At 42.1% G+C, this 14,196-nt stretch overlaps 1 protein-coding gene across 2 annotated transcripts in view; it reads right to left on the bottom strand.

Moving 5' to 3' along the window:
• The window catches only part of FBXO36 (F-box protein 36), a 105,359-nt gene that overhangs the window by 33,371 nt on the left and 57,792 nt on the right, over positions 1–14,196 (bottom strand). For both annotated transcript variants that reach the window (XM_027965281.3, XM_060410456.1), the window contains exon 2: positions 8,209–8,317. In XM_027965281.3, the coding sequence (XP_027821082.3) occupies positions 8,209–8,317 (109 nt within the window). The remainder of the gene's footprint in view (positions 1–8,208; positions 8,318–14,196) is intronic.

Below are 14,196 nucleotides of genomic sequence, written 5' to 3'. Positions count from 1 at the left end.
GTACAAACAGGCAAATTACAGAAAGAAGGTAAATGGCAATTAAATATGATGGGATTTTTACTAGTTATCAGGAAAATGCTAATTAAACATACTATTTTTACCATCAGACTGGGACAGATTAAAAAGAGTAACAATATTAAAGTAGTGATGGCAAAAGTATAAGAAAATTCCTATATCCTGTTGGATGGACATATTAATATTCAGTACTTTAATATTTAATACACACTTTTTGGGAAAGCAATTTGTGAGTGTAGCTGAGACTGGCATCTTATGTAAGGCGTTAATTACTGAAAACTGAAATATGGTGACATCAAAATATTAATGCTGTCTCATTTCATGAATAAATTCTGAAATAATGTAAATTACTCAACTTAAAATTCTCTCAAAAATAGCATAATTATAAAGTTGGCTTAATTATAGAGGTCAAATGAGCTGCAGATGGCATTTGCGCTACCTCCTTAGTGCTACTCAAGCTGGTTAACAGAAATATCATCTTTGTCAAGTTAACTTTGATTCACACAAGGTTTTCAAGAGTTCACTCCTCAAATAAAATATTCCATACCTATCAATGTAAATATCTCTGGACGGAGTAATTCCATGACTAAGAATCTAGGTTAGTGACATTCTCGCATAACTGAGCAAAGATACATATGTCCCAGAATGTACCTAAAGGCTTTTGAAAATGCCCACCAATTGAAGATTGTGTATTTGTACACTGGAACACCAGTCTTAGAAAAGACCAAGGTACATCTTTATGTATGCTAACAGAAAAATGTTCACAATGTATTGAGTGCAAAAACATATTTATGAAGTACAAATTCTATTTCTGTAAACAAATACACACAAAATCCAAAGCAGAAAGAATACAAATGTAAATAAAGCTATTATACTAGTTATCCCTGGGAAATGGAACTTGGAGGAAGAGAGGAATTTTCACTTTTAAAATTTTAGAAACCTGTAATAGCTAGAATTTACTGAGTTCTTCTCACATGCTAGGCAAATTCTAAGCACTTCACTCAACTAAACTTCATAAGGACACTATGAGGTAGATGCTATTATATTTCTAGAAACAGATACAAAGAGATTTGCCCAGGGTTATATATCTAGTGAATTTGGAGCCAGAATTTGAACAGAGGGAGTCCATGTTAAGTAACACTCTTAATTGCCATGCTAACAGTTCACTATACTTTGCAGTGTATGGATGACTTTTAAAATAAAAAATATATAATTTTTTTTTATGATCTGTTATGATCTGTGCTTTCCTCATGTGAAAGTATCAATAGACAACATATAAAGGGCTAAGCATGTGTTTCAATAAAACTTTATGCATACTAGAAAAAAAATAAAAAATATATAATTTTTGTCCTTTAACTATACAAATCTGGGGACTTCCCTGGTGTTCCAGCGGTAAAGAATCTGCCTTCCAATGCAGGGGACATGACTTAAATCCTTGGAAGAGGAACTAAGAATCCACATACCACTGGGCAGCTAAGCCTGTGTCTGGCAACTTCTGAGCCTGAACACAAGGACCCAGTAAGGCCAGAAAATAAAATTTAATTAAACATTAAAATTTTTAAATAATGATAACAATAAAGGCAACAGCACCTAGCATATGTGTGTAATAAAAGGATACTTCAAAAAAATACAAATTTGGGGGAAAAAATCAGCAAAGTTTTTGATTTTACAATTTAGGTTGCTGTGACATGTATCATTATGGTAGGTAGAATAACAGGCTTCCCAGGTGGTGCTAGTGGTAAGAACCCACCTGCCAATGCAGGAGACTTAAGAGACCAGGGTTCAGTCCCTGGGTCAGGAAGATCACCTGGAGGAGGGCATGGCAACCCATTCCAGTATTCTTGCCTGGAGAATCCCAAGGACAGAAGAGCCTGGCGAGCTACAGTCCGTGGGGTTGACACGACGAGTGACTTAGCATGCACACAGGCAGAATCATGTTACCACCCTTCCCCTCCTTCAGATGTCCTATATCCTGATCTCCAGAACGTGTGGCTTTACATGGCAAAAGGAATTTTAGAGACGTGATTGAGCTCTTGATAAAGGAAGACAGCCATGAAATTAAAAAATGCTTGCTTCTTGGAAGAAAAGCTATGACAAACCTAGACAGCATACTAAAAAGCAGAGACATCCTTTTGCTGGCAAGGATCTATATGGTCAAAGCTATGGTTTTTCCAGTAGTCATGTATGGATGTGAGAGTTGGACTGTAAAGAAGGCTGAATGCCAAAGAATTGATGCTTTCGGACTGTGGTGTTGGAGAAGACTCTTGAGAGTCCCTTGGACTGCAAGGAGATCCAACCAGTCCATCCTAAAGGAGATCAGTCCTGAATATTCACTGGAAGGACTGATGCTGAAGTTGAAGCTCCAATACTTTGCCCACCTGATGTGAAGAACTGACTCACTGGAAAAGACCCTGATGCTGGGAAAGATTGAGGAAATTCTGGGAGATAGTGAAGGAAGGGGAAGCCTGGTGTGCTGCAGTCCATGGGGTTGCAAAGAGTCAGACATGACTTAGCACCTGAACAACAAAGGGAGATAACCCTGGATGAACTCGGAGGGCCCAGTGTAATCACAGGCGTTCTTAGAAGGAAACAAGGGAGGCAGGAAGTGCAGGGTCAGAGACGGAGATGTGAACCCGGAAGCAGTGTCAGGTTAATAAAGACTGCTGACTTTGAAGATGAAGGAAGAGACCTTGAGCTACGGAATGGGCAGCTCTAAAACCTGGAAAAGGCAAGGAAACGAATTCTCCCTCAGAACCTCCTGCAAAAACAGTCCTACCAACACATTGATTTTAGCCCAGTGACACTTCAGCAGTCCAGAAACCTAAGAAAATACATTTTTTTAATCATTTAAGCCACTAAATTTGTGGTAATTTGTCATACCAGAAATAGGAGACCAATATAACCATAATTATTAACTTAATAATGATACCGTCTGTGATAAAGATTACAGTACAATCTTGTAATGGGCTGAATTGTGCCCTCCTAAACTCCCCCAGATCCATGTATTTAAATCCTAAACCCCGGTACCTCGGAGTATGACTGTAGTGGGAGATGAACCTTTAAACAGGTGTGTGTGTGTGCTCAGTCATGTCCACCTCTTTGCAACACCATGGACTAAAGCCCATCAGGTTCCTCTGTCCATGGAATTTTCCAGGCAAGAATACTGGAGTGGGTTGCCATGTCCTACTCCAGGGGATCTTCCAGCCCCTTTTCCAATGAGTCCTTTCCAATGCAAACGTCTCCTGCATTGGCAGGCAGATTCTTTATCAACTGCATCACTGGGAAGCCCAGTAGGTCACATGGGTGGGCTCTAATTTGATCTGACTAGGATTCATATAAGAAGAGGAAATGTGGACCCACAGAGACCCCAGGGAGAGGGTATCCACACAGAGGAACACAGATCGGATTCTGGTTTTGTTGATGGATTAGATCAAACATGAAGGAGAAAGAAAGGAACCAAGGATAACTTTAGGACTGGGAACATATTTTGGCAGGGGGAGGATTAGGAGGTATTTTTGGACATGTTACCTTTGAGCGCCTACTAGATACCCTTGGTAGAGATAGCAAGGGGGCACCTACATAAATATCTGAGTGTGGAGTTACGGGGAGAGGTGCAGACTTGAGATACCAATTTGGAACTTTCTGCTTATGGGCTGCATTTAAAACTGGAGTCACAGGAATTCTCTGGTGGTCCAGTAGTTAAGAATCCACCCTGCAATGCAGGTGATGTGGGTTTGATCCCTGATGGGAGAACGAAGATCCCACATGCCACGGAGCAACTAAGCCAACAACTAGAGATCCCAAGGGCTGCAACTAAGACCCGATATAGTTAAATAAATAAAAATAAAAAACAGAAAACAGCCAGTCCTCTCAGGGAATAAGTGCAGACTGACAAGCTGATAAGAGAAGAGGCTCATGAGCTGAACCCAGGGCCCCATATTTAGATTTGGAAAGATGAGAAGGACCCAGCAAGGAGACCAGGAAGATGCCAATGAGGCTGGAGGAGGACCAAGACCAAGGTGCTCCAGGAAGCCAGAGAAGAAAACGTCACCCAAACCAAGAGAACACGGTCCTGGTCCTCTGTCTGGGCTGACACCAACATTGACCACGATTTCTAGAAACTTCCCACTGGTCTTTAGGATGTTAGCAGGAGAAGACCTTTGGAAGAAAAAACTTTGAGGGGATCTTGGAAATGTGATGAAGAGGGGGTGGGTAAAATAAATCCAAACATCCTGTACTTACTAAGAACAGCAAACAAAGATTAAAGAGCTTATTCTGTACCATTCTAAAAACCTTTCAAATGTCAGGTCATCAAATGCTCACAGCAAACACATAGAGCAAGCATTTGACCCCCTAATATGAGGAGGAAAGGGCTTCCCAGGGGGCACTAGTGGTAAAGATCCCACCTGCCACTGCAGGAGACACGAGAGACTCGGGTTTGATCCCTGGGTCAGGAAGATCCCCCGGAGTAGGAAATGGCAACCCTCTCCAGTATTTTTGCCTGGAGAATCCCCATGGACCGAGGAACCCAGAGGGCTACAGTCCACGGGGTTCAAAGTGTCGGACACAACTGAAGCCACTTAGCACACTATGAAAAGGAAATGGGCTCACAGAGGGGTTATACAGCTGGGCAGAGGCAGCAGAGATTCAAACCTGGCTCTGACCCCTGACCCCACTCTGTGCCACAGTGTACCCCTCTTCTGCTGCCGAGGGCTTTCTGAGGGGTTCTGAAGGATTCCCTAAGAACCGAGGGGGCGGAGGAGGGGAAACAGCAGCGAGGCTCAGAGTCTCCCCCCTGTCAAGATTCCAGTGCTATAGGAAGTCTACAAAGTGAGACACAGACGTCTTTGAACTTGCCAGGCCGATTTAATTTGCTATCTCCGTGCTGTTCCTGGCATGAGACTGCAGCTCACAAGGCTGCAATTTTAAAAGCCTGTTTGGGTGTATTCCTCAACTGAACTCCTCAACTCGCCTCTCTCCGGGGGGGAATGGAGCCAGCAGGAGGCCTCAGTCAGACTCATAAACTCCCACTTCATTGCTTACTCTTCCAGGACCAGGAAATCCACAAGTGGTCGTCCTGAAGCTGATGTTGCCCCCACTCTGGTGTTTTATGAGGGGGCAAGGGTGTTGGAGACGCCTGGGGATGCAAGAAACAGGCAAGGGTCTGGCCCTCACACCTCTATTCAAAAGACAATCACCTCCCAAACTCTGCTGTTGGTCCAGTGGATAAGAATCCGCCTGCCAGTACAGGGTTCGATCCATGCTCTGGGTGGATTGAGAGTCCACAAGCCATGGGGCAACTGAACCTGTGTGTCCCAACTATTGAGTCTGTGCTCTAGAGCCTGTGCAGCTTCACTGCAACTAGTGAAGCCCAAAAGCACCCTATAGGCCGTGCAAGTCCTGAAACAATAGAAGCCACCGCAGTGAGAAGCCCGTGCATCAAAACTAGAGAAAGCCTGTGCCCAGCAACAAAAACCCAGTGCAGCCATAAATAATATAAAAATAAAATAAAACAGCTAAGTTCTTTAAAAAAAAAAGACAATCACCTCCCATCTCCCTGGCCCAAACCCCCATCTTCAGGTTTCTGTTGACAGCTGTCAGAAAATCCCATGTCAATGGATGCTCAGCACTCCCTAGTCATATAGCTCCAGATTAGGTACTATTGTGCTTAGAAAATAAAACGGAACCTGACTCGGAAACAAAATGTGTTTTATAGAAGTTTACTTTATAACTATCTTTGCAGAAACCTGTCTATTCCACAATTAAATAAGTAAGGCATGCATGGACTTATTTTTGTTCAGTGAAAAGTAGACAGTCTTCAGCATGGTTCTTTGCAGGCCAGCAATGAATTTCATAACCAAAAACTGAGGACAATCAATCCAGATGTTTAACTGAGGAAGCAAAACCCAACCAAACCTATTCACATGATATAATGTTAAAAGAGAAAATCTTTAAGAATTTTGATTATCAAACATCCACCTAGAATGTGCCTTTTTTTAAAATTTGCATTTCTTATTTGACAGTTCCTTTCAATCAAAGTTATGGAATAAAATCTCTTTTAAAGCTGCATGTATGAGCACAAAATAGTCATGGAGATGGTATATTAAAAGCCATGACTTTGATCATATGTCATTAGTTTATTTTTTTGTTAGAATCTCTGAGAAAATAATAAAAAGCAGCCTTCTATCATTATTAAAATTGTTAATGGAAATAATAAAAGTTATTTAAAGTAAAATAATTGATGATATGCTTTAATTGGTGATAATTTCTCCTTAGTAAATTACTAGACCAGAGTGTGCCTTTTAAAAATCAGATTTTGGGGGACTTCCCTGGTGGTCCAGTAACTAAGACTTCACACTCCAAATGCAGGGGGGCCTGAGTTCAATTCCTGGAGGGGGAATGAGATCCCACATGCCACAACTAAGAGTTTGTATGGCACAACTTAAAAAAAAAAAGATCCCGCACGCTGCAACCAAAGCTACCATGTGCCACAACTAAGACCAGGCTCAGCCAAATAAATAAATAAAAATAAATAAATAATAAAAATAAGATTTTTTTTTCCTACTCTTAATGCTTAGGCCTGGCAATGTCAGTAGTTAGCTATGGGATCTGGAAAAGTCATACCCATTCTGAATCTCATTTGAGAAATAGGAATAAGACTATTTCACAAGAATATTATAACAATTAAATGAGAGTATGTATATGAAAGTGCTTGATGTTAATATTATTAACATTGCTTGCTGCTGCTGCTGCTAAGTCGCTTCAGTTTTGTCCGACTCTGTGCGACCCCATAGACGGCAGCCCACCAGGCTCCCCCATCCCTGGGATTCTCCAGGCAAGAACACTGGAGTGGGTTGCCATTTCCTTCTCCAGTGTGTGAAAGTGAAACGTGAAAGTGAAGTCACTCAGGCGCATCCGACTCATAGCGACCGCATGGACTGCAGCCTACCATAGAAAATCCATGGGATTTTCTAGGTAAGAGTACTGGAGTGGCTTGCCGTTGCCTTCTCCGAACATTGCTTGCTACCTACTCCTAATAAAATGAGAATCTCTAAAACGCCTTCTAGCTTTAAGATTTTATTATTAAGAACTAATTATTAAAGAGTTTAAAGAGAGTCCTTTCTGAGACAAATACTGAAGCAGTTTAGGAAGAAATGATGTAACATCTGAGGTTTACTTTAAAATAATCCAATGGGAACAGAAGGTTTGTGTTTTGAGTATTGTTGAATTCGGTTATGGGTGCATCTGAGCTTTTTTTTTTTTTTTTAACAAACATTCTGTCTACATTTATGTTTGAAATTTTCACATTGAGAAGAAAGAAAGCAAAGGAGAAACTGAAGGGCAATTTCTACTATTTAGTCCAAGTGCTACTTAAGACTGGTTTTGGGGAATTTCCTGGAGGCCCAGGGTTTAGGACTCCATGCTTCCACTGCCTAGGGCCTGAGTTACATCCCTGGTCATGGAACTAAGATCCTGCAAGCCATGTGACATGGCAAAAAAAAAAAAAAAAAAAAAAGATTGCTTCTCATGAAAACCTGGCTATTAAAAGAAATGGTAGGGATTTTAAAATGAATGCCAAAATGCATAAGAATTTAAGGACTTGATAATTTGATTATGTTTTGGAATAATCTTTTAACTTATTTTTAACTAAAGGAAAGCCATTTTAATTAAATATTAGGGGAAAAATCATATTTACTACATTATTTAAGATTATTAATGATGGGAATTCCCTGGCAGTCCAGTGGCTAGGACTCAGCATTTTCATCCACATGGCTTGCAGGCACAGAATGGATTCCTGGTTGGCGAACTAAGACACCACAAGCTGCTCGGCCAAATGAAAAAAAGATTATTAACGATTTTTTTGTGGGGGCCACATTTCTTGGCATGTGGAATCTTAGTTCCCCAACCAGAAATCAAATCCATGCCCCTTGCAGTGGAAGTGTGGAGTCCTAATCACTGGACAGTCAGGGAAATCCCTCAGAGATTTTTTCTTCCAAAAGAAATTCGGGATATGTTAACAATTTTCTATTTTTAAAGAACCCAATATTCTATCATATCTGTTATAGGCAATTAAGCACATAGCTACATATCCATATTTCAAATGGTGAGATGTTTGCTACTTCACTGACAAACTCTGTCACTAACTAAAGAGAACTTAACAGTGGCAAGTACATAATACACTCCCTTCCTTACCCTGAAGATGTGACTTCTCTAGAAAGTCTTCATGAGTTTCTTTTGTTTCTCCAGGTTTTGCTGATCGATACTCACTCCTCAGAGAGATCTTCCACCATCTAAAAATTACCTGCGATTGAATAGACTGAAGGTGAGATGAGTTAAAACCAATTGCAACGCCAACAGCCGAGTTTAGGTCTGGGGTCTTTAAAAAAAAATCACTATCTTGGAAGGCACATAAGGCTGTGTGTCCAACATCAGCCGTAACTTCGCAAACTGGTGTCACATCAAATTAAAAGTGAGGTATGTGCATCAGGGAACATTTTCCTTAGAGATTAGGGGCACAAAACCAAAATGCTGGAAGGAATCTTAAAAAAATCTATCAAGTCAATTGATGCTTAAATCACCCAGAGCTGAAAGGATAGGTGTTTCTGAGAACACAGATTCTTTATGTACAGGAGCCAATTTCAAAGTAATTGCTTGGTTCTCCTCCTCCTCTCTGTCCTGTCTACCAGGCAGACACAAGGAATGGGTATTTCTCTCATGCAGAATGACAGGTACTTGGGCAGAGCCAGGAAAAACACCATCATGCCTTGACTGATGCTTCAAAGTGTCATTACCCAGGACACGTCTCAGTAATGGATCTGATAATGGTAATCTGATAATGCATTTGACTGATGCATTATCATGTTAATGATAATCTGATAATGCGTGAGCATTTTGGTTTATCAGAAGCAACCTCTTTTCCACAGTTATGGACTGCACTTACATTCAGTGTTGATTTCATGACAGTGAACTCTTTCTGCACCAGGGCTCCCAGGGAAAAGATGGGTAAGGAGATAGACAGTACTGAGAAACTGGTTGTCCTCCCAGGCCTGGGTTCTTCCCTCACTGGCATCACCATGTCAGGTTAAAAATGAGCTCAAGTTTCTACTCAAGGAGAAATAGTTAAGCAAGTGAAACTCACTAAGAGGCCTCCCTTTGTTTAGTTTCCTCTCATCCACCCTGTCCATTCAGCACTCCTGGTGCTCCTCACAGATCCCGGTGCACCTCCCTGGGCCACTGCCCTGGTCTCTATCCATTCTCCTCTCTTTTCTGGAGGCCCTTCCTGGTGCTGGTCTGGGAAGCCCATCCCTGCAGCCTATGAACTGCACAACTCCTGTTCTTCCTCACCCCTTTCCCCTTGCCTGTGGGTCTGGGCATCAGCCAGCTTTCCTCCCCTTCAAGAGTTGCCTCCAAATGCCCTAACATCTCCTGAGGTCCCTTCCCTCCAATCTCCCCAACCACTCCCCATTTCTGAAAGATGGCACAACTCTCTCTCAGGAGGGAAGAGATCCTTCATGCCATCTTACCTAGCTCCCTGCCCACTAGAAAGTAGGTCCTCAAAAAATACTCATGGGATGAACTAGTGAAGTTGCTCAGTTGTGTCCAACTCTTTGCGATCCATGGACTGTAGCCTATCAGGCTCCTCCATCCATGGAATTTTCCAGGCAAGTAGGTTGCCATTTCCTTCTCCAGGGGATCTTCCCAACCCAGGGATAAAATCCAGGTCTCCCGCATTGCAGGCAGATGGTTTACAGTCTGAGCTACCAGGGAAGCCCCATGGGATGGGATGAACTAAAGAGTGCTTTTCACTTAGATTTTATTGCTAATCTCTACAAGATCTTCCCTCGTAGCCCAGTTGGTAAAGAATCTGCCTACAATGCAGGAGACCTGGGTTCCATTCCTGGGTCAGGAAGATCCCCTAGAGAAGGAAATGGCAACCCACTCCAGTGTTCTTGCCTGGAGAATCCCATGGACAAAGAGGCTGGCAAGCTAAAGTCTATGGGGTCACAAGAGTTGGACATGTCTTAGCAACTAAACCACTACCACAGGAGCTGAGGGGAAAATATGTACTTAAGTTTCAGAGCTCCGTAATCTCACAAAACTGAGGTAGCTAATTCCCTTTAGAAAATCCCTTAGCCTTCCTATTTTGTTTTTTTTTTTCCTGGTATGAGGCTCACCAAAATCATTCTCTTAAGCATCTTTCTGCCCCATCTGCATAAAGTTAAGGGTTTATCAGTCTCCTAGGGCTACCATAGAAAAACACCACAGACTGGGTGGCATGAACACTAGAAACTTATTCTCTCACAGCTCTGGAGGCAGGAAGTGCAGGATCGAGGTGTTGGCAAGTTTGGTGTCTCCCGAGGCCTCTTTCCTTGGCTTGCAGGTGACATCTTCTCACTGTCCTCACATGGCCTTTCCTGTGAGTATGTGCAACCCTGGTGTCTCTTCCTCTTCCTTTAAGGACACTGGTTCTGTCGGACTAGGGCCCCATCCTTATGACCTTATTTAACCTTATTTAGTTCTTGACAAGTCCTATCTACAAATACAGTTTTCAACATAAGAATTTAAAAAGTGTGTTAGTCACTCAGTCACATCCAACGCTTCATGAACCCATGGACTATAGACCTCCAGGCTCCTCTGTCCAGGGATTTCCCAGGCAAGAGTACTGGGGTGGGTAACCATTCCCTTCTCCAGGAGATCTTCCCAACCCAGGGTTCAAAACTGGGTCTCCAGGATTGCAAGCATATTTTTACCATCTGAGCCACCAGGGACACAATTCAATCTATAATGAAAGGGGATCAGGAGTTAACAGTAGAAGAGCATGAATCTTGGAACAAAGATAGACCTAGCCCATTTATTTAATCTCTCTGTACTTCTATTTTCCTTTCCATTTCCTTCTATTAAGTATCACTAAAATTAACATTAAATATTATGACAAATATTTCCTTTCTATTGGATATGCCAGGTCATTTGAATATATGTGTGTTCTTTATGCACATAATCTAGAACTCGTAGGACTCGCTGTGATCTCAGAAATAATTCAGTTCATTTCCTGCCACTCATCTGAAGGAGGAAAACACTTCAAAGAGGTTAAGTCAGAAATGATAGGTGTCCCTCCTTACATTCCCAGTGAATTTAAGGCTTTTTTTGCCTGGACATGAAGGAACTCAGAGATGAAATGATAGGTGAAAAGTGACTTTATTTAGAGAAAAATGCACATCACAGACAGTGTGGGCCATCTCAGAAGCTGAGGGGCCCCACAAAATGGCATGGTTAGTTTTTATGGGCTGGGCAATTTTCTAATGAATAGGAGGGTTATTCCTACTATTTTGGGTGGAGGGGACAGAGATTTCCACGAATTGGGCAACTGCCCACTTTTGACCTCTTATGTTTGGCCTCAGAACCGTCACGGTACTGGTGGGTGTCATTTAGCATGCTAATGTATTACAGTGATCTTACAATGAAGCTCAAGGTCCACTGGAAGTCTACTTACCTGCCATCTTGGATCTAGTTGGTTCTAACCAGTTTTGTCACGTCCCATTCCTCTAAAGGTTGTGCTCTGCCCCCTTTCCTCCTGTTTCACCTACAGCCTACACCTACCAGATGTTATCTTACAATTGAATTCTGACAGAAGAAAGACAGACACTACAGGAGTCCAAAACATGTTTCTGGAAGCTCAGTGGAGTGCCCCGCAGCCCCAGCCCACTTTAACATTCTACAGGAAACTTCACAGCAAAGTTTCTCTCTGGGGCAAGTGCACCTGTTATAATAATCTAATCAGCTACCCCTCTAGCCAGATCAAACAACTATATTGTAGGTAAAATGGAAGATTTTGGAACACATGGGGTTCTAGACAGGGTGTGACTCCGGAAACATTTGATTACTAAGCTTACTTATGTTGTTCAAAAAAATGCAGAAAGACACATTACAGCCTTACTTGTCAGCTTCATATCTTGCACATCAATCATTTCATCAATTAAAAATTATTTCTGACATTCCTTCTGCTAATTAATTAAACCCTCAGGGACTGAGTTAGAAGGCAATATTTGAAGTGCTTGCTGTAACAGCCTCAGGAGGGAGGCTCCTCAGGGCACAGACCCAAGTTACCTTGCAACACAGACAAGCATCCAACTGGCTCCTCTGAGGTATTTAAAATAAATGCCTGAGAATAGAACACTTGCCTAAGGAAACACGACTGACTAGAACCAGAAGCCAGCCTCCTCACTCCTCACTAGCAAACACAGGGCTTGTTGTGAGTCACAAAGCTCTCTTTACATAAAATCTACACTGCTCTGTATATCAGAGCAGTACACAGAAATCTGATCCTCGGAACCATAACTTAGCCTTGTCGAGACTCTATTATGTGAGATATTAAAGCCTGTTAAAAGGACTACCCTGGTGGTCTAGTGATTAAGAATCCACCTTGCAATGCAGGAGACACACGTTCAATCCCTGATCAGGGAACTAAGATCCTACACGCCGCAGAGCAACTAAGCTCGTGTGCCACAACTACGGAAAGCTATGTGCTCCAAGCCCATTGTTGTTGTTGTTCGGTTGCTAAGTCATGTCTGACTTTGCGACCCCATGGCATGCAGCATGCCAGGCTTCTCTGTCCGTCACCATCTCCCTGAGTTTGCTCAAACTCATGTCCATTGAGTCAGTGATGCCATCCAACTGTCTCATCCTCTGTCACCCCCTTCTCCTCTTGCCCTCAGTTTTTCGCAGCATCAGGGTCTCTTCCAAGGAGTCAGCTCTTCGCATCAGGTGACTGAAGTACTGGATCGTCAGAGCCCGTGCACCAAAATAAAAGATCCTTCATGATGCAAGAAGATCCCCCGTGCTGTAACTAAGACCCAGTGCGGACAAATAAGTATTCTTTAAAAAACCTATTAAAACAGAAAAAGATACTAGACATTGTCTCTCAAATTAGTTAAGCTTTTTTTAAGTGACAAAACTCAATACTTGTGAAGACAAGGTAAAATGGGAGCCCTCAACACTCATTGAGAGGAGTGTAAATTGACTTGATAATATCTCCCCCAAACCTTGAAATCATCCATGCCCTTTGACCCAGACATTCTACTCTCAATTTATCAGAGATATATACGACATTTTTTATATAGGAAATTTGTTGTAGTCTAATTATGTGTGTGTGTGTTAGTCACTCAGCTGTGACCCCATGGACTGTAGCCTGCCAGGCTCCTCTGTTCATGGAATCCTCCAGGCTAGAATACTGGAATGGGTTGCCATTCCCTTCTCCAGGGTATCTTTCTGACCCAGGAATTGAATCTGGGTCTTCTGCATTGCAGGCAGATTCTTTACCATCTGAGCCATCAGGGAAGCCCATAGGCTAATTATAATAATGAAAAATCAGTGCTGACCTAAGGGTCCAATAGTTGGGAGTAATTAAATAATCATGGCACATTGAAATGATGGAATACTCTGTCGCCAATAAAATAATTTGTGAAGAAATGACTAATAACATAGATCACTGTTAACGATCACTGGTCAAAAGGCTTGAAAGTATATACACCACAGCTCCAAATATTTAAAGGAAAATATATGTGCAGGGAGAAGGGGCATTAGCTTGGCAGTAAATGCAACCATTTCACATGAAAGATCCAGCTTGAAGGAAGCCAAAGAGGATCCCTAAGTAGTTATGACTTGGGTACCAGCTCTCATAATATTAGCTTAACTCAGAACACATAGAAAGTTATTCTTATATATTTATCTCTGTTTTGAAAACCTTAAAATCTGTAAATGCTGTTTTGAACATATTCTTATCAAATGTGAATGTTTTGGTAATGAAGAATCCTGCCTGTAAGAAAAGCCACAGAGGCACTTCCCAGGGGTTTTGTGACTGTTTAGAGCTGGCTAGCCACTCCAGTATTCTTGCTTGGAGAATTCCAAGGACAGTGGAGCCTCGCAGGCTACAGTCCACAGGGTCACAAAGAGTCAGACACAACTGAATAACTACCACAACAGACCTGACTAGAATGAGGGTTTCATCAATCTCCCAGTGAGCAGTGCGTGACTGTCTTATTATGAAGTGGATCTCAGATGAGTAAAATAACTTGCCCCAGCATCTCTTACCAGGCAGAGGCTGACCTAGAAAGAGTCTAGCTCTTTTTTGTTGCCTCATACCCTCTCCAGGAGAGGCAAGCAGTCAGCCTCATTATCATTTTG

Source organism: Ovis aries, chromosome 2 (assembly GCF_016772045.2).
Source record: "Ovis aries strain OAR_USU_Benz2616 breed Rambouillet chromosome 2, ARS-UI_Ramb_v3.0, whole genome shotgun sequence".
Taxonomy (NCBI): domain Eukaryota; kingdom Metazoa; phylum Chordata; class Mammalia; order Artiodactyla; family Bovidae; genus Ovis; species Ovis aries.
The sequence above is the reverse complement of the archived record's forward strand: the minus strand, read 5'-3'. Positions and strand labels throughout refer to the sequence as shown.